General features: G+C 36.4%; 1 protein-coding gene across 1 annotated transcript; it reads right to left on the reverse strand.

The window, feature by feature from the left end:
* Positions 1-3064: 3064 nt before the first annotated feature.
* On the reverse strand, positions 3065-6494 carry LOC113703603 (protein FAR1-RELATED SEQUENCE 5-like). Its single transcript, XM_072072996.1, has 6 exons — positions 4382-6494; positions 4178-4258; positions 3939-4010; positions 3666-3773; positions 3484-3552; positions 3065-3355 (listed from the first exon to the last, which is right to left on the reverse strand). The coding sequence occupies exons 1-6, from the start codon at positions 6452-6454 to the stop codon at positions 3284-3286; spliced, it is 2475 nt and encodes an 824-aa protein (XP_071929097.1). The 5' UTR covers positions 6455-6494; the 3' UTR covers positions 3065-3283.
* Between the last annotated feature and the right edge of the window lie 12315 nt (positions 6495-18809).

Raw genomic sequence — 18809 nt, forward strand, 5'->3', positions numbered from 1 at the left:
TTACACATCTGACTCTTGGCCAAGAAACTGTTGCATAATTTGGGCTGTCATACCTCCCTGTGACAGTGTAACTGTGCATGCACACAGTGAAATGTACATGAATCTAAGGTGTAACTCTGTATCCACGTGACTCTTAAAAGTTGGTGGACAGGACCAAAATATGATAAAAGCTGCAAACATGTGTTGAAATCTGTAAACGATTGGCAACAGCACGTAACACGTATATTCACTGTCGGTACAACAAATCTGGCCTGGAAACGTAACAAAACTTATCCGACATGGTTCAGGCACTGCATGTGGGTCTACAGTCTCTTCTCCCGTGATGTACTAGTTGCCCTCATATGCGTTCGTGAAGATCTCATTATTTTAATGAGATGTTCGAGAAAGTCTCGCTACGCAATGTTTTGGGGTTCGAAACGATCATCGTAACTATTCTCAATAGATACTTAATAAAGTGTCTAAGAAATTTAATGTGTCAGTGGGAGGAATTATCGTTTCTACCAAGGGCAATAGCACAAACAAGAGAAGAGAAAAGATTCATCGAATATTAACTAGTTGTATTATTACTAGTTGTAATATCGGGGAATATTTAGTTGGAATATTATTCAGTTTTAAATAGAGCAAACGAAAAGCTGCTGATTGCAAATTCATTAGTTATAATAAATTGTAACATACAGCTAACTGGTTGTAACGCAATCCGTACATAGTGAAACGTACAGGTCACTGATGTGTAACTGTTTATCCACATGACCCTTAATATTGGTGTACAGGTCATTTCATGACAAAAGCTGCAAAATATGTTTTATTGTGTGAACAGATTTGACACAATTCAATGGCATGCATCGAACTCTACAGCTTCCACTGCCACGACAAAATTGTTTGGTCTGGAATGCGTTGTCCAGTGATATTTTACTACATTGTGAGGGTCCTGCGGACTATAAAAGGGCGCGGTTGCAGTAGTATATCCCTCAACAACAAAGATTTTTCCGTCAACCTTTCACTACTACACAAACATTTTTCATTTTCAATAACTTCACACTTCCTATTTCATTCTACCGTCTGGGTGGCAATGAACCCGTGCATGAAATTTATTATTAGTATTCTTCAACCCTCCTCTAACCTCAATTGCAGTGTCATCAATAGAGGGTTCACACTGAAATCAAGCTCTTGGGTGCCAAATAGCAGCCAGTAGGTTGCATGATGTTCGAGAAGATCTCGCTAATTTAATGAGATGTTCGAGAAGGCCTCGCTACATCAATTATTTTGGGGTTCGAATCGACCATCTCTATGTTCTCAATAGACACTTAATAAAGTGTCTAAGAAATTGTATGTGTTAGAGGGCCGGACTTATTGTTTGTGCCAAGCGCAATTGCGCAAACGAGAGAAGAGGAAAGGTTCATCGGATATTAACTAGTTGTAGTATCACTAGTTGTAATATCAGGGAATTTCTAGTTGTAATATCAGTAGATTTAACTAGATAAGACGAAAAACTGCCGTTTGCATATTCATTAGTTGTAATCAATTGTAACATATACATAACTGGTTGTAACTCAACATGTACATGGCGTAATCAAAATTTGTTGCATTTTAAATATTAGTTACCCTACTTTCAAATTACTTGTCCCAACGAAGTATCATGTTCTTCTGCGAAACTGTTACTTATTATGTGGTCATGTGGAACCAAGCCAAGCCGCCAATATCAAGTTCATTTCTGTACTGAATGAGTAATACATATTGAAGTGCCTGTAATACTATCTGTAATACTTATCGTTAATACAATTGTAAACAAATTGTCTAAATTTTAACATATAGGCAAATGACAAGGTGCCTGTACAAGAACATCAATAAGAGGTAACATCTTATTAACGTCCTGTAATTTACGTAAATACTGGTGGTAACTTCTTGTTACACAGGAAAAGTAAGGTGACTGATGAATAATTGGGTATTCACCTGACCCAATTGTTCTTGGAGTACAGGTCATGGTCGAATCAAATTCAACAATTATTTCATCCACACACTATACATTTGACTACACGTTGAGTCTATTGTCTCGTTAATAGGTGGTGTCATGCCTTCATCTACTCACCCAGGAGTACCATCCCGTGGAGAACAACATGAAATGACATAGCAAGCAGTTGGTCAAGTTGTCGGAAGAAACCATTTACTATGCATGGTCTTAAATAGGTGCTCTGTTTAAAATTTCTACCTCTTTTTTTCTATCACCTAATTCTTTATCAGTAGATCCTTCCTTTCATCCAACCAAAAAACAGTAGGTATTAGCATAGTCATGCAATCCACAAACGAAGGGTCTCATACAAGCTCACCATCAAATGTTCGGCAAAAAAGACGGAAAGTATCATTGGATCCAACAAATGCCATAAGCAAGTATGAAACACCAGATGGGAGGATTTTATATGGTACCAAACGCGAGTTCAGGAACGCTCCACTTAACACCAACAATTCTCTGGGACTAGCTGGTCACATTTTTAAAAATACCGTCAACGATCATCTACCGCATGGCTATTTCGTTATGGACCATGAACCCATATGGGAGCCTGTTCGTGAGCGAAGAATGGAATTAGAGGTATTTTGTCGCTGGCATTGCATCCGCATCCCGAGAACAAGGTCAGCGGATCTTGTTATAGGACCACAAGCCAATGATGCAAGCGTATTACACAGACTACAGCGAGAAGTTATGCAGACGGAGCGTAGGCTTCACAGGTTCCACGAGATCCAGGCCGCAAAAAAACATGGTATTGGAAAACAATTTAATGTTCAGCACATTTTAGCAGATCCCATGCTTATATCCGATCCGGACCTATCTGACTTTACTGAATCAAGCGACGATGACTTTCAAAGGTACATACCCCATTGTCTAATGCATGACGGCGTTCCCAGGTGTTGTATGGGATACAACTGATAACAAGAGATGTAGTTCAATGTTTGTTAGGGTAGCGGTAAAACTATACTCATTATAATCTCTACTCAAACAAATTGCTTACCATATTTGGATATTAATCATGATTGTTAAACAGTCGTAATTAGTTGTAACGTAACAGTAACAGATCCCTAACTGGTTGTAACCCATTGTGTACTGTTCGTTCTTCCTTTTTGTTGCATTGTAATCCACTTGTCTAAATTTGAAAAGAGTGAAACATCAATGGTGCCTGTATAACCTCGTCAATAAGTTGTAACAGCTTACTAACTGCTTGTAACGTACATATGCAGCATTCTCAAGTTGGGATAACCACTTAATGTCTCGTTCAAAATGTACAGTTACACATCATTCATCAACCTCATTTTGGGGGGAGGCGACGTCAACGCGTAGTTGCAATCCCTGTGTGTTATTTCTTCCCTGAAATGCGTAACGATGGCAAATCAGCAAATATTATTAATAAAACATATGATTAATGATATACGATGTCCAAGTCTCCAATTAATAACATTACATAAATATGTGCTGTAACGATAAAAATTTGTCACCTGAGGTGATGGTGCAAATGCATGATATGCATCAACATCACAGTGTGTTGAAATTGCCCCACGCTCCTCCTACATTATATAATATAAGTAATCGACTGTCAACAAATCATTACCAGTGCCTATATTGCTCACTTATAAAGTTAAATTGGACTAGACATTATAACAAAAATGATATATCAGACCATTAAGACATCTCTGACGGAGTTATGCTTGGAAAAAATAGAAAATCTGGGATGCATCCATTCTGTAGGGACACTTGCAGGAGGCCCCTGATTAGCGAAACGGTGGACCTTGAAATAATAAAAAATAATACGTTATTAAAGCGAGCATACATTAATTACATAATTTGCATGATTTGACAGCCTTCGGGAGCTCACCGTTACAATTAAAGAAAAAAAGGTAGCTCTATTACATGAACAAGAAGGTTTTATTTTAACTACTAAATGTATGCATACCGTTTGATTTTCATCGATATCGGGAGCAACAGCATTTGGAGGGCCATTCACTGTCTGACTCATTGAATGCGTCTACAAGTTTCGTATGGGCAAAATCATTGTATAACACAAATAAAATACGTATATCAGGAGGGATGACGGCCGTAACAACATTATCACATAATGTAACATCAATGTAACTATTTAGGCTGTTAGAAACATCCAGATAAAAGCAAGAGTCATGTCCCTTTTATACTAACCGAAACAGAGTCAGTAGATGAACGGCATCCCATAAACATGTATTCCTCAAATGAAACCGATGTCGGCTCCGATTCTGAGACCTACAGTATTGACACGGTAATAATATTATTTCATAATGAATGTTACCTAAACTTTAGTTAATAGTATAACAATAACTTAATTTTAGCATAAATGTTTCCCAAGTACCAAATTTTGATCCATACCGTAGTCTGTGTAGTCCTTGATAATCTAGATTTTCTTTTTACTCTGTCAAATTTATCGACCCAACTTCGCATCACTCTACTTTTCTTCCCACAGCCTCGTTTTTTAATGCCTCTTGCGACTACTGCCTCCCCCATTTCATTTACAATTTCAATTTTATCTCGTTCCTCCATATTCAGATTTTTTTGATTTTGCAAAGGTTGCTCTTCACTTTCTGAGAGGAGGAGCTCAACTCTCTTTGACAAATCGGATATGACAGTGATTGCTACTTTGCTGGTGTCCTCCGACATTGCTGCTCGAGTTGCGACCTTAATCATGGCTGGAGCGAGCTCCCGATAACGAGTTGAAATCATGACTTTAGGATCAGTCACAACTTCCTGTCCTCGCCGATCAAAACAGTCTCCAGCCCGAGCTCTTTTTGTCCATCGCCTCTTAATGTATTCAAGAGGAATTATTTTTATGCCCACGGTATCAAACACCTTCAACGCGTGCCCACATAAAATGCCTTCATTCTCGTATTTTTTGCAACTGCAACGTACACTTAGATCATTCCGATTGAATACTACTGTTCTTTCAGGTCCTCCATCATACCTCATGACCGTAAACTCCACAAACATCGCTGCATCTTGTTGTCTCAATATAACCATAGCTGTTGACTCACCATATTCATTTTGGAATGCAACAAATACGGTTGGTGAATACGTCTCTGATGCATGCACAAGCATAGGTGTTTGTCTTAACCCTACCATGGGGAGCTTTTGCCTCATTTCATATTCTGCGATCAGTTCATTATATCTCTTTTCATCAACCACCCGATTGAAATGTCTAAAGAACTGCACAAGGTCATGATCCAGTTTCAAATGATTTTTAATTGCTGCATTTAGGCTTTCGCTGAGTTGGGTGCTTCGCATTCCCGCGGTCCATCTTTCTTTCATCATGCACCTTGCCCATTTATCACGAATTTTGTACAACCCTGAGAGCCATTCATTATTTTCAAGATTGTGTTTCTTCACCATCGCCTCCCACACCCTATTGAATTGTTCCACTTCTTCAAACTCATACATGCAGGCACCAAACATGTATGGAAGATCACTATTTTCCTTGTAGTGATTGCCAAGATGTTTCATAAAATTACGCCTTATGTGAAACGTACATAGACCGTGAAATGTTTCAGGCATGACAATTGAAAGAGCGGCTGCCATGGCGTGATCTTGGTCGGTTAGTATGGTACTTGGATGTTTTCCGCACATTGCTTCTAAAAATGTACCAAACACCCATTTGAAAGAATCTATCGTCTCATCATACATAAGGGCAGCACCGAATATCACAATTTGCCTATGCTGGTTAAAACCCACAAATACTCCAAGTGGCCGGTATTCTTTATTTGTTTTGTAGGTTGTGTCGAATGTGACTACGTCTCCAAAAAAGTTGTAGTCAATTAACATTCCTGCATCAGCCCAAAAGATATTCGTTATCTGCTCTTCACAGTCCAGCTGTACGGCATGAAAAAAGGATGGATTCTCGAGTGTTTGCTCTTGAAAATAATTCAGCATGCTACCTGCTTCTCCATATTTCAAGCTCCTTTCCCGTCTCGTTCGAAGATATCGTTTAAGATCATCCCGAGTATATCCCACATTACCCATTCCACCTGCTTCCGTTCCCATAAGCTCATGGCTCTGTTTCAATGAAAGCCCAGCATCCTCGCTTATTTCAGCTTGGAATCCTTGAGCCACACTCACTTTTCTTTGTGATGGCATCATGTGAGCACATTGAGCAATGTGCAACTCATGATTATGCTCTAAGACAAGGTCATGCACACGGTACTTCATTGTCCCTCTAAACAACACGATAACCATCTTAGCTCCACACCCTGTTTTCATCGGCGCTCGTGTCCTCTTTGGCATCACATCACCTTCGTACTTGCGTTTCACACCTTCCTTGCAGCAACTATATCTCCTAGACGTGGTCACGCCGTCTTTATCTTTATTCAGATAGTCTTTACGTACACTGAAACCCATTTTAAAGGCATACTTGTTGTAAAACTTGTACGCATCCTCTTCACTGTTGAACTCCATTCCTAATTCAGGGGTCCCATTTTCTGCCAATTTGCTGTAATCCATTACTTCTACTCCTGCCAATTATGCATCAAACACCCTAATTTGCAACATTTCATGAATAGTATGTACATAAACGACAATATAAATGTATATTACCATTTATAATGTGTTATGAATCACACATTACTCGTATACCAAATCCTATTATTACGCTTATCAATATGATTAATGATTCACATCACCTTACTTTTACTCTAAGACAACGACATTATCTATGTACAAATACAACTCCATGTACACTAACTTATACGGACTGTAATGTATTGGTCACACGATGTAAGTCTATTTTAACTGTATGTACATCCACGCTGGTGATTATATTTTGATTCTAGATTCTTTAACTTACTGGACCTTATGTCATTCGTTAATGACAACCGCATAAACCAACTCCACATTTTCTACTTTTTCTACATTTTGAGGGCCAAACAAGTACTTTCTACTCATTGTAATATATTTCTTACATCATGTAATTGACTTACAACACAAGGTTCACCCATTTATTATTCACATATGTGTCTTTTCCTCTGTTTCACCTCATTCAACTCTGCGCCTCTATTTTATACACACTGTATGGTTAGGAGAGGGGCAAACTAATATTGCTCCATGAGCATGGACCAATTACTAGATGCACAATAATTCATATCAATTGTAATACGGTGGCTATAACATGTAACTAATTTACAACAAGATGTATATTCATTCACTTGTTAAATGTGACTTTATTTCTCTCATCTTTCCCTAATTCCAGTCGACGGTTTACTTGAATACATAACCCTAGGTCTTCCAAAAACTACTATCCCATTATAGTCCATCACTGAAAAGCTGAATGCTCACACACACACAGATACGGTACACACATACAAATACAGTACAACTTCACTATTCTTCTATCATTTTCATATTATGTCTTCAGTGACTCTAATTTCAGCCTTCCTTTAACAGATGTGCATTTGGGTGATAAATTATTGGTCACAATTACTGACATGGTTCAGTCATGTTACCTTGGTCTGCTAATACGCTTCACGTTTCACCGAAGTCGGAGACGTAGCTGCTTCTGCTATTAAGTTGAAGGACAAAATCTGGTTTCGTGAGATGCTGAATTTCCTCTATTTGCTTCTACCTTACCGCCGCTCTTGCACGCATTCAGAATACATACAACACTCTTATACCCAATTGGAGACCACAACTGCTTCTGCTATTCAGTTTTACGGATAAACTTTGGCTTCATCTCTGTTTGCTTCTTCCATGCCGCCTGCCTCTCCACCCACTTTTCTGTCAATTGCTACCTTCATCAGAGTAGACTACACCCACTTCACCTAGAAACACCTAGTAGGTTGAATCCCACCTGAACTTCAGCTTTCTGCTTTCAGTGAGTGGTTGGTCAGAGTAGATTACCTTCACAAGCACATGAAAACGCTTCCCTCAGTTTTGTTTTCTGCGGCTAATTCAAAATTTCAACTTGAATTTCAAAAACCAATTCTCTTCCGTTTGCTCCGTCTGCTCCCGTTTAGAAGTCAACATTTTTTTATTTGGAACGGCATCGTTTTTGTGCCCTGCTTCAGCCTTGCTGACTTGGCTCATTTGTCTCCTCACGTTTTTTATTGTGAGGAGACCGTTCAGGAGCGGTCGTCTGAGGACCGCTCCTGCCCCGTATCCCCACTAATAATAAAAGTAAGGGACTTAAAAGAAAGAAGGAAAAAGGATCTGCAGGTACAACGCCACAAAAGAAACAACAAAAGAAATCAAATGATCAGAGAAAGAATAGTTGTTTCTTCTGTGGAGTTGAAGGGCATCAAAAGAAGCATTGCACCAACTATCACACTTGGCGTGTTAAGAAAGGTTTGTCTCTTAATTTAGTTTGTTCTGAGATTAATTTAACTTTGGTACCTACACACACATGGTGGTTAGATTCTGGTGCAACAACTCACATCAGTGTGTCTATGCAGGGTTGCCTGAATTGCCGAAAGTCTAATGATAATGAAAGATATATCTATGTGGGCGATAGCAAAACAGTTCAAGTTGAGGCAATTGGAGTTTTTAGATTATTGTTAAAGATCGGATTTTATTTAGATCTCAATGAGACATTTGTTGTACCATCTTTTCGACGAAATTTAATTTCTATTTCTGTTTTGGACAAATCTGATTATTCTTGTTCATTTGGAAATGAAAAATTTGAATTGTTTCATGATTCAAAATTAGTTGGTTCTAGTTCTTTAATATACTATGATAATCTATATTTAATTGATACAATTGGCTCATTTAATGAATCTCTGCATCTGAGTACTAGAGGAGTAAAAAGAAAATTAATCAATGAGAATTCAACCGCATTATGGCACAAGAGATTGGGACATATCTCCAAACGGAGAATAGAAAGACTTGTGTCAAATGAAATTCTCGACCCCTTAAATTTTACAGATTTTGATGATTACATTAACTGTATAAAGGGGAAACAAACCAATAAAAGAATATTTGAAACCAATCGGTCTTCAGACGTCTTAGAACTTATACATATGGATATTTGTGGATCATTTTTCACATCTGCTTGGAATAATCAACAATATTTTATAACGTTCATAGACGATTTTTCAAGATATGGCTACATATATCTCATTTCTGAAAAGTCACAGTCACTGGACGTGTTCAAAAATTTTAAGGCTGAAGTTGAGAATCAACTCAATAAAAGAATTAAAAGCGTCAGATCTGACCGTGGTGGTGAGTACTATGGTAGATATGACGGTTCAGGTGAACAACGTCCAGACCATTTGCTAAATATCTAGAGGAATACGGTATCGTCCCACAGTATACTATGTTGGGTTCATCCACTATAAACGGTGTAGTTGAAAGATAAAATAGAACGTTTAAAGACATGGTAAGGAGTATGATAAGTCATTCTACCTTACCAGAATCACTCTGGGGAGAAACACTTAAGACTACAGTATATATTCTTAACAGAATTTCAACTAAAGCAACTATCAAAACCTCTTATGAACTTTGAACTGAGAAAAAGTCCAGTTTAAACCATCTATATAAGACCTATGTCCAGTTGAGGTAAGGCCTTTTAGGTCTAATGAAAGGAAACTGAACTCAAGAACGATTAGTTGTTATTTTATTGGATATTCTGAAAGATCCAGAGGTTACAAGTTTTATGATCCCACAGCTAATTCAATTTTTATGACAGGAAATGCTCGGTTCTTTGAGGATGTCGAGTTTGGGGGAGAAAATACAGTAAGAGACATTGTCTTTAAAGAGAAATATATTAATATTTTCACAAGTGTCATTGTTCTTGTTCAGGACCCTATTCCTGAACTTGATCATGGCATGACAAATCACGACAATGTCAAAGAGTAAACTGTTATAGAAGAACAAACTCTTCCTTTTCAAGAATCAGTGTCATTAAGAAAATCCACTAGAGAAAAGGAGAAGTGCAGTGTCAGATGATTACATTGTTTTTCTCTAAGAACATGAGAATGACTCTGGATTGATGGAAGATGATCCAATCAACTTCTGTCAAGTCATGAAAAGTTCAAATTTTTAAAAGTGGATCGATGCCATAAATGAGGAGATTAAATCCATGAAGGATAATGATGTCTAAGATCTTGTCCCATTGCCAGAAGGTGCGAAACCCATTGGTTGTAAATGAATATTTAAAATCAAGAGAGATTCGAAAGGCAGTGTGAAAAGATACAAAATTCGTTTTGTCACTAAGAGATATACACAAAAAAAGGTATCTACTATAAAGAAATATTCTCTCCAGTCTCTTCAAATGACTCTTTTAGAATTATCATGGCATTAGTGGCACATTTCAATCTTGAGTTACATCAGATGGATATAAAGATAACGTTTCTCAATGGTAACATTGATGAGACAATTTATATGGTGCAATCAAAAAATTTTGTATCAGGAGATCCAAAAAATATGGTTTGCAAACTTAAAAAATCCATCTATGGGTTCAAACAAGCGTCTCGACAATGGTATTTCAAATTTCATCAAGTGATCATCTCATTTGGTTTTGAGATGAATTTAGTTGATGATTATATATATCATAAGTTCTGTGGGAGCAAGTATATTTTTCTGGAATTGTACGTTGATGATATTTTTCTTGCGAGCAACGATATTGGTCTATTACATGAAATTAAGAAATTTCTAACTAAGAATTTTGAGATGAAAGATTTTGGTGATGCATCTTTTGTGTTAGGCATACAAATACACCGTGATTGCTCTCGGGGTATTTTAAAACTATCACAAAAATGCTATATCGAAAAGGTTTTTAAAAGGTATGACATGTAAAATTGTAAATCAGGTGACACTCCTGTAACTAAAGGAGACAAATTTAGTCTTGAGCAGTGTCTTAAGAATGCTTTTGAGGAAAGAGAGATGTAAAGAATTCCTTATGCCTCAGCAGTATGGAGTCTAATGTATGCTTAAATATGTACGCATCCGAATATTGCGTACATTATTGGGATGCTAGGTAGATATCTGAGTAATCTTGGATTAGATTATTGGAAAGCAATCAAATAGGTCTTACGGTATCTACAGAAAATAAAAGACTACATGCTCACGTATCGGAAGTCAGATGAGTTAGAAATCATTGGATATACTGATTCCGATTATGCTGGATGTCAAGATACTATGAAGTCAACGTCAGGCTATGTGTACTTGTTGGCTGGAGGTGCCATATCCTGGAAGAATGCTAAACAGTCCCTCATAACATCTTCCACTATGGCTGCAGGGTTTATAATTTGTTATGAGACATCCAATCAAGAAATTTGGTTACGAAATTTCGTCACAAGATTACGTGTAGTGGATAGTATTGAAAGACCACTCAAATTATTTTGTGACAATAAGTCAGCAGTCTTATATTCCAACAATAACAGGAGTTCGACGAAATCTAAACATATAGATATCAAGTTCCTGACTGTTAAAGAATGAGTATAGAGTGGACAGTTATCAATAGAGCATATCGGGACAAACTCCATGGTTGCGGATTCGCTTACTAAATGATTGCCACCCAAAATGTTTCATGAGCATACTGTTCATATGGGTGTCGTATTAAATGATGTACAGTTTTAGTGGGAGTTTGTTATTTTAAATGCTCTTATGACATTTTTTTATTATTAAGAATTTAAGGATATTTATGCATAAACAAAGTTTAGATTTATCTACATTCTGACTTCGGTATGGTTTGATCTCATGAAAATTTAACGTGGACCAGTTGGAAATAGGCATGTTTTGATCATATTACATGAAATTTCCATGCTACACATCCACATCATGATTCATGTCATTCAATTGTATCGATATATGTAACCATTGATGGGTCGAGTTACGAAAGTGTAACAAAGGCCGCTTTGATCCTATGTTGGTATGATTGATGGAGCGAATTGGTTGCAGATACATTATGATAATGACAGTAAAATTGAATTCATATGGTTAATTGCGAAACATAATTATAAGGTTATATATATAGTCCAAGTGGGAGATTGTTGGATTCTTAATCCAACATTAGACTTATATGTGAATAATTATGTATTGCAAGCTGTCAATTAAGGTTAAGTCCAATTAAAGTGATCAAATATAGTTTGGATTTAATGTATCTAATAGGATGTGGGCCTTTAATGTGTAGATACTTATGGGTTCCTATTTGTATGATGGGCTGAAATAGGATTCCAAAAGATAACAGGAATGTTACCTATAAATAGGGTTATGGTCCCCAGGTCACAGGTATCATTCTAGTTGTCGTATTTTCTAATACCACAAAATAACTCTTTCCTGATATCCCATCGTCATGAAAGATACTAGAGAGAAATTAAAGGCCTCTCTCAAGGACTGGCAAATACGTGTTGACCTGTAAAGTCACCCCAAATTCTCTAAAGATTCAAGTATCAAGTTTGTCAATATGGATTCATGTACGCTTCCGCTATTTTTACTGTTAATTTATTTCTTAATAATCGCCATATAGATTTTGGGTTTAATAGGTGATGATTTTCACCAAAGGTTAAAATTAGATAACCACCCTAACACCACGAACATCCACTTTGACAGATTTGCATAGTTTTTGCAAACTACTCAATAATTCCCCGCTAATTTGCAAAACTTATGTATCTTAACCCATGTAGTCTTCAATAATACAACTTTAACTGATGAATCTTAAGCATAATTAGTAGTATCTCTTGATTTAAACTTCCAACTGGTGTAGGTGATTTAAATTTTTAATGGAGTTGTTAGAGTTCTTAAATTGAACTATAACTCTTATATATATTAATTATAAAGCTTTCGACCCTTTATGTGAGTTTTTAAAATGAAAGATGCTGTAGTTAGTTCTTCTAAGTGTGTTACTTCTGGATTGGCATCTATCTTGATATCAAATGAATGTTAGAAGCAATGTTTTGAAAATCGGATCGGACCGGCCGGTTGAACCGCGAACCGGTCATGGCACCGGTCCGGTTCAATGCCATAATTGACTTTGTCAGAAAACCGGTCAAAAATCAGTTGAATCGCGAAAACCGTCGAACCGGATTGAACCGGTGGTTTCCGGTTTTCAACTTTTCCCTTTTTTTTTAAAATTTTGCAAAATGCAACTATCAAGATTCGAATTCAAGACCTTTGTAATAGAAGATCAATATATTAACTGTTGCACCATCACATCTTATTAGTTTTTTTTTTATAACTTATTTATATGAAACAAACACTCATATTTCTTTTTTTTTATTTTTCTTACAAAATCTCATCCTCTCATGGCCCTTTCTTTTTAATTTTCAACTCTCTCTCTCTCTATTCTCTTTTCTTTTGTCACTCCCTTTTTAATCAAATCTCTTTATTTTTAATTTATTGATGTTTTCTTCCATCTTTTAATTTTGTTTTTGTTCATTAAATTGAAAAAAATTAAAAAAGAATTATTTTTTTAACCCAAATTATTTAATGCCACAACCACTCACTTTTATCTCATTTTTTGTTTCTTATCAAGTTTACATTTCTATTTTCGATTTTCTTGACTTCTTTCGAATTCCAAACTTCATTTTTTAAATTGCAATCTCTAAATCTCAAAACGTAAATTAAAATTTAAGTTTACAATATCTAAATTCTCATAGACGTGAAATAATTTCAAAATATTGTGATATTTTTGGGTTGGATTTAGATATAATTGAAATTGAGATGAAATTAATTTGTTTTAACATATAATTTTAAAATTTTATTTTTTAAAATCAAAGTTATTAAAAAATAGTAAACTTTTCATCATATAAAGTATTAAATTAGTCCATTACATGTCTTATTTTATATATATATATATATTTATATAAATTATTTTAAAAAAAATTCATTGAACCGAAGTTGAACCGTCCGACCGGTTGAATCTTGACCCTTTCACTTCACCGGTTCAATTAACGGTCCGATTTTTAAAACATTGGTTAGAAGCATAATCATGTGGTAGCTAGACACTACCAACTGCAAGCCTATAATGTTGCAGACATTTGGTTTTAACTGTTGTCAGTTGATTGACTATATTATTATGAACTGATGTTGTACATTGAGGAGATCAGTCCAGCATCTTAAGTAATCTAATAAATTTGATACATAAATGTCCAAAAATGTGGATGTATTTTTAGCTAAAGGCCTAAAGGCTTTGTAACTTGCAATAATAAAAAATTCAAAACAAACATCTCCCCCCGCCTTTCTTCTCAATTTAGTAGTAGTTTTCCTTTCCCTGCAATTTTGACGAAGCAATTCGAAATGTGAAGTATTTTCCAGGGCCATTACAATAGAATAACAATCCGTAACTTCAAAAAAAAAAAAAAAAGATTACTGCAATATCGAACTAATCTAAGATCCAAGAAGCACGAAAAATGAACAAAATGAAACTTCAATCAATTTAGCAGAGGGGTCAAACTAAAAGGTAGACAAGCCAGAGGAAAATGGGCACCAGAGGTTGAAATGAGTAAGAGGCATTTTCATGATTGATGGCTAGCATTACAATTTCCTTCAATCAAAACAGGATTTTTCTTAAGACATAGTATGAATAGAAAGTTCAACCATTGCATAGAACGCATGCAAAATGAGCAAAACACGGCTAAAATCTCACATTTTCGTTGTTCTGGAGTGCTTGACATCATTGCACTAGTAATCTCTGTTATTGGCCATATTGGTTGCCTAATTTTGGTGGGCATGGGTACAGACAAAAGAAGGTAGAGTTGAACAAGAAGGGAAAATGGAAAACATTGTAATTAGGCAACGCTAATTCATCAAAATGAACTGACCTTATGAATTTTTGTGGAGAATTTTGGTTTAGTTATGGAGACTAGGGAGAAAGATGTAAAGAAAAGAGTGAGGGAAAAATTTGGGGTGGGGGACAATGTATAAAGTTTCCAACAGATTGTAAATTGTATATAATCATTGTACAGTATGTGAAAAATCATTAAAAATATCCCTTATATTTTGTAAAACAACTTTTTTCATCTCTCATTTTTAAAAGTGTATTTTACATCCCTTACATAATCAAATTGGTCAAATTTGATCTCTATCTAGGTTTCTGACTAGTTTTTAGTCAAAATTCATCACATGCCTTTGACGTGATCATTTTTAAAGAGCAAAATTGTCAAATTAAAATTTACATAATACGATCCGTAGTCCTTCACATTTAACAAAATAAATTTTTTTGTCCCTCACATTTCACAAAATGAATTGTTTCGTCCTAGATTGTTGGAACTGTTTTGAGATCTTTCCGTAATTCATGGATGGTGGCATAATCCTTCACTCACTGTTATTTCTCTCCTGGAAAATATCGTGATTCATGAATTTCTTTTGTTGCTTTGTATTTGTAGGACTGGGAGATTGTAATAGCTTTAGAAAAGCTGGCGGAGTGCCAAGAAACTATCTTAAACTGGGAGATTGTAGGACTGGGAAGTAGTTAGATACATTGGCTTCACCCATAAAGGCTGCTCTTTTTGATAAGGCCCTTTTTGATAAACTATCCTGTTGTTGCCACCATGACAACTCCTGAGAAGAATACTCGCCAGCGGTCATCTCTTCTAGATAAAATGCTAGCTGAAGACAAATATCAGACCAAGGATCTCAAGTCTCCTAAAACCAATGAAATTATTCTAGAGGGTAATAGCTATTCTACCTTTGGCCCGAATTGGACAATAGAACCTCCAGAGAAAGTAACAAATTCAAATGGTGTTAATTGTTCAAAGGATGAAGCTGAGATAGGTTCTTTGGCAATCATTCCCAGTAAGAAAAGGGGAAGTGGAGGATTGCTAAAGAAGCTATTAAGGAGAGAGAGAAACAACACTTGCAAGAAAATAGTTTCATAAGTTGAACTAATGCTAAAACTGAAGTGCGGAATCCAGCAACAGTGAAAATTGGTTTAATTTTTTTGGCTAGAATACTACATTGTGATTTGTGCCTTGCATATCTATGTTAGAGAGATGGTGGGTGTCTCTTTGTTTCTTCTATTCTATAAAAATTCAAAAGAATACATTTCAATTGAATTAGAATTAAATTTTTTTTATTATACCAAGAATACAGAGAGGAGGAATAATCTAGATCATCTATGTTCAACACATAGAACTTACAAGGATAAAGCATTCATCGAAAAGAGTATTCAAATCTTAAGTTGGTCATTCGAGAGAGAGAGAGAGAGAGAGAGAGAGAGTATGCTCTCTATAAGAGGTTTTAGGATTTTTGCAGAACTCATAGCCAAAGGCATGCTTGTGCAGGTGACTTGGGAAGGCACAGAAACTTGGTCTTGAATTCAATTGAATGTTATAATCAACGTCATAACATAATCCAAAATATCATCCTCAGACGTAATTCCAGAATTCTAGGCGGCAGCAGATTACAAAATTGGAAATGTACATGAAAGCAAGATAAGCATATGCCAAAATCAACTTTAGTTCAATTTCTGTATAGCACAAATTTGGCAATTCCATGGAGCCCAGCTTCCCCATAACATTTAGCAATCCGCTCCAAATTGTCATCCCAGGTGCCTTCCATAGAAGCCAAATCCAACAAGAAAGCTGCTTCACCCAAAGCAACCTGTAAACAATGGAAGGTGTATATACACTGAAGCACACGTTGCCAAAAGGTGAGAGCTATGTGAACTAAAACAACACAATACAGATAACAAAGCAAATGAAAGAAAGTACAATATATGCAATCTTGAAGACCTAAAGCTAATGAATATGACAATAACAATGTAAAGCAACATACTGTCCCCAATTCAGGATGTGTAACATCTTAGACTCACATTCTTGGCTAGAAGCGATACCCTGTACTTCTGTACTTGTATCACAGGCATCTACATCCTGAGGATGTGACGGCGCCACCTCCCCCTGGGTGTATCCTAGGGTTTAGCAGACCGCCTGCCCAGCTCTCGCCAGGACTCACTCACTCGCATCCATTAAAATAAGGTGCAACCTCAATAATAAACGAAATAACGGTTCCCAAGTTTCGAACATACAAATACATTCATTTTATCTCAACCATCCATACAGTCCCAAATACATCAAAAGATTTAAGATTTCAGTACATTCAACCCTAATCGAACGACTAGTGCGAGTACAATTACAAAATTCAAAACAACTAGACTACGCTAGTTTGTACACGTCTCACGCCTCGCTCGTACCCCTGTAAGGAAAAAAAATGGCGTGGAATGAGTTAAAATCCCAGTGAGGTACCAAATAGCAAATTGACCATTATTTATAAGTACAAGTTTTCGATATAGCAAAGTAACGAGCATGAAGAGTTCATAAAAGTGAGCAATAACACGTCAAGTAGCAATCTCAAAATAAGCGAGTGTAAAAGTTTTTCAGAAGAAACAATAATCCAATAAGCAATAGTCGTTCCAAAGTATAAGGATACGGAGGGCTCTCAGGAGCCAAATTCCCATTGCAACACCAAGAGCTTGATCACGTAATAGTTGACACTCCGTCAACTTTCAAGTAAGTAACCAATCCAGTAGAACACCACTTACACTACTCTCCGTCTACCATTCAAACCCCCTACTGAGCCCAAAATCCTCAATAAACACGGGTGGTAATACTCGAGTATACTGATTAGTCAAGGAGATATCACTCCACTCGACAATCAAGAGACCCAGGGTTTGTTGCCCAATCGACCAAGCCCTTGCCGGCTCGACTTGAGTAACTTACCGCAGGATTTCTGGAATTCCAGGAAGTGCGCATATCATAAACAAGTATATCAAATCAGTTTCAACAATAAACAAGTATATATATATCAAGTAAGGGCAAGTGCGATAAAGTACACTCTTACCCTAACAATTCACGTATATAACATGTAATCACCTTGGTCACGTATCAAGTTCAATTCGATATTTGAAATCAATTCGGTATTTGAAAGCACTCACCAAAAGATATAGTGCCTTTATTGGTCACTTTCAGGTGGTACTCCGGGTTTGGAGTCCAAATCTGCGATAAAACTCAATTTGAGAACCTTGAAACATGATTAAGATTCGAAACTTAGACGTTTCATTCAATAAGAATCAAGAAATGGAAATTCACTTGGAGAATAGTCGTGAAACAGTTGCTCGCTTTTCATACTGAAAACGTTTGTAACATGTTTACTTGGAAATAACCTTTGAGTCGAAAGTGCAAGGAAAACGGATTTATAGTAATTATTACCGCTTTTCCTAAGGGTACAAGTTCGGCTAGGTTCTAACGTATAACCCTTGATAAACAAAGTAGCAATTGTCCTAGATGGTTCAAGTGATATTCATTTATCAACTTTACCCAAGTCGCAAGTGTATTTTTCTAGTCCTCGAGCGTAAATTTGGGCAGCACGCCCTTTGTATTTTCCTATTTTCAGCCATTTTTGGTTTTATTATTTTCCTCATTCAACCCCAAAGTTACACACACAACAATCTAATTTCAATAGCCATTCAATAGGCTCAAGACAATACAAGGACAAAAATCAAGCTAACAACAAGTGCGGAAATGAGGTTTAACAAAAGACAGATTTGACATGTTTTTGCGTAATGGACACAACCAAAGCTACGCTCATTGGATTGAAGTACAAATTATACCGTTTCGAAGCAAAGACGAAGGCCTACAATTTTCATGAAGATCACTTAGTCCATTTCCAGTGTAACCCAGTCAAATTTCCAGTTCACAGAACCAAATTCCAACTAATTGGCTAATTAACTGTACTACCTTCAAATGGTCATATCTCAGGCTACCAAAGTCCGTTTAAGACGCTCTTAGAGGCGTTGAAAAGCTAAGACAACATACTAAAATTTTTATGTTTTGGAAAATGGCTAAATCAGCACAGATCATAGTGAATAGACACGGTCAAAGGGAGG

This window comes from Coffea arabica, chromosome 11e, assembly GCF_036785885.1.
Source record: "Coffea arabica cultivar ET-39 chromosome 11e, Coffea Arabica ET-39 HiFi, whole genome shotgun sequence".
Classification (NCBI taxonomy): Eukaryota; Viridiplantae; Streptophyta; class Magnoliopsida; order Gentianales; family Rubiaceae; genus Coffea; species Coffea arabica.

Coding starts and splice junctions, on each gene's coding strand:
- LOC113703603 (XM_072072996.1), bottom strand. CDS start 6,454: ATGGAGTTCAACAGTGAAGAGGATGCGTACAAGTTTTACAACAAGTAT. Junction 4,259..4,381: donor CAAGGACTACACAGACTACG/GTATGGATCAAA, acceptor TCAATACTGTAG/GTCTCAGAATCGGAGCCGAC. Junction 3,356..3,483: donor CATTTGCACCATCACCTCAG/GTGACAAATTTT, acceptor TACGCATTTCAG/GGAAGAAATAACACACAGGG.